This window comes from Penaeus monodon, chromosome 21 (genome assembly GCF_015228065.2).
Source record: "Penaeus monodon isolate SGIC_2016 chromosome 21, NSTDA_Pmon_1, whole genome shotgun sequence".
Lineage (NCBI taxonomy): Eukaryota > Metazoa > Arthropoda > Malacostraca > Decapoda > Penaeidae > Penaeus > Penaeus monodon.
The window spans coordinates 38,354,583-38,356,412 of NC_051406.1; the positions used below are offsets into that span (position 1 = coordinate 38,354,583).

Genomic DNA, 1,830 nt, shown 5'->3' on the forward strand with positions numbered 1-1,830 from the left:
ATCCCTAGAAGTAATCAAATTTAGTGATTTTCATTATACACCCAAAGAGCAAATGGGATTTGGGGTCCTTTTAGTACAACTATAATAAAAATAATAAAAAGGATGTAGATTTTTAAACATTTTAGATATTTACAACAAAATGTCACATGAATGCAGAAATACCTTGGCAGCGTTGATGAGCTCATCAGCAAGACATTCAGCAATGGTCTTGATGTTACGGAAAGAGGCCTCACGGGCACCAGTGGTCAAGAGCCAGATGGCCTGAAAATAAAATAGGCAAGCCATATAAATATAAAATTCATTCCAGAATAAGGAGACTATTAATCTGGGATACTATTAATGACAAAATTAACTATTTTGACTGTCTGGAGAGGTCCTATCACAGATGCAATAAACAATAGTGAAATAAGAACACTTCCCATTTCATCTAGCACAGTTCCGACACTGTTGTAGCAATGTGTGCTACATCAGCTTTAATCTGTGCAAATTACCAGGAAAATCATGAGGGATTAATCAATTCTACTTTTTTACAATCTTGGTTGTGTTGTAGTTTCTCAATGTTTGAGCTTGCTTGAACAAGAGCTATGTTTAGATTAATACTTGGTAATTCCTTCTTATAATATATTTCAGTGGTAATTCTTTCTTATAATATATTTCAGTGACAAACCTATAAGAGCATTCTCACCTGGTTAACACGACGCAGTGGAGACACATCAACAGCCTGACGTCTGACAGTACCAGCACGACCAATACGTGTGGAGTCCTCACGAGGACCAGAGTTGATGATAGCATTCACAACGACCTGAACTGGGTTCTGTAAATATAAAAATACAGAAATTATGAAGGCTTCATAGCCAGATACTACATCAACTACATTCTGAGTAACTGTTTTCTTTCTTTTTTTGATAAGCTGAAGAATCAAAGCTCTTTAGCAAATTAATATGCCATTATAATCTATCAAAAAAATACATATACAAAGTATGGCAATCCACAAATAGTATCATCCTGGCTGTGAAACACCACTAACCTCTCCAGTGAGGAGGTGGATGATCTCAAAGGAGTGCTTGACAATGCGGACAGCCATGAGCTTCTTGCCGTTGTTGCGACCATGCATCATGAGGGAGTTGGTCAGACGTTCCACAATGGGGCACTGAGCCTTGCGGAAACGCTTGGCAGCATAGCGACCAGCAGAGTGGGGCAAGTACTTGGCATAGTACTTCTTCACAGCAATGTAATCCTGTAAAGCAGTATCATAAAGTATTTTATCTACCATAAAAAGATGACATTTACACAAGCAAATCACAATGTTCAAAAGCTATCAAAAATTGAACTGCAACTAACCTGGAGGGACATGTCGCTGAGCTGCACCTCATCCAGGGACCACTTGCCAAAGAGCTTGATCTCTGGCAGTTCAGGGGCCTCCACCTCCCCCTTGGGGGCTCCTTGTCCATCTTCAAAGTCAACCATCTGTAAATAAAGGGTGAAAGTTCAATTTCAACTGTTGGAATAGAATTTTTATAAATTATATAATTGCAAAACAGTGAGGTCCTATCATACTTTCAATACAGATGATTGTTGTTCTAAGAACACTTCATTTTCTTTATATTTTTGAATTTTCAAACCAAGCCATTAAAAATTTTTCCATCTTTATCCAAATTTTCTTACCCAATTTACAGCAAATGAACTAGAAGCGCTATAACAACATTCTGTGAATAACACTACAAACTTAAGACAAACTGCTTCAAAATTCTTGTGCTCTAAGGCTATCTGATTTTTATTCTACAAATTATTTTAAGGTCATTTCAGCATGAAGATGCATAAAAGGTCTAA

The 1,830-nt window shown here is 37.2% G+C and overlaps 1 protein-coding gene across 2 annotated transcripts in view; it reads right to left on the bottom strand.

The window, feature by feature from the left end:
• LOC119586466 (40S ribosomal protein S5) overlaps positions 1–1,830 on the bottom strand; it is a 6,094-nt gene that overhangs the window by 1,700 nt on the left and 2,564 nt on the right. For both annotated transcript variants that reach the window (XM_037935199.1, XM_037935200.1), the window contains exons 2-5: positions 1,342–1,467; positions 1,028–1,237; positions 686–814; positions 163–261 (exon numbers count right to left, since the gene is read on the bottom strand). In XM_037935199.1, the coding sequence (XP_037791127.1) occupies positions 163–261; positions 686–814; positions 1,028–1,237; positions 1,342–1,467 (564 nt within the window). The remainder of the gene's footprint in view (positions 1–162; positions 262–685; positions 815–1,027; positions 1,238–1,341; positions 1,468–1,830) is intronic.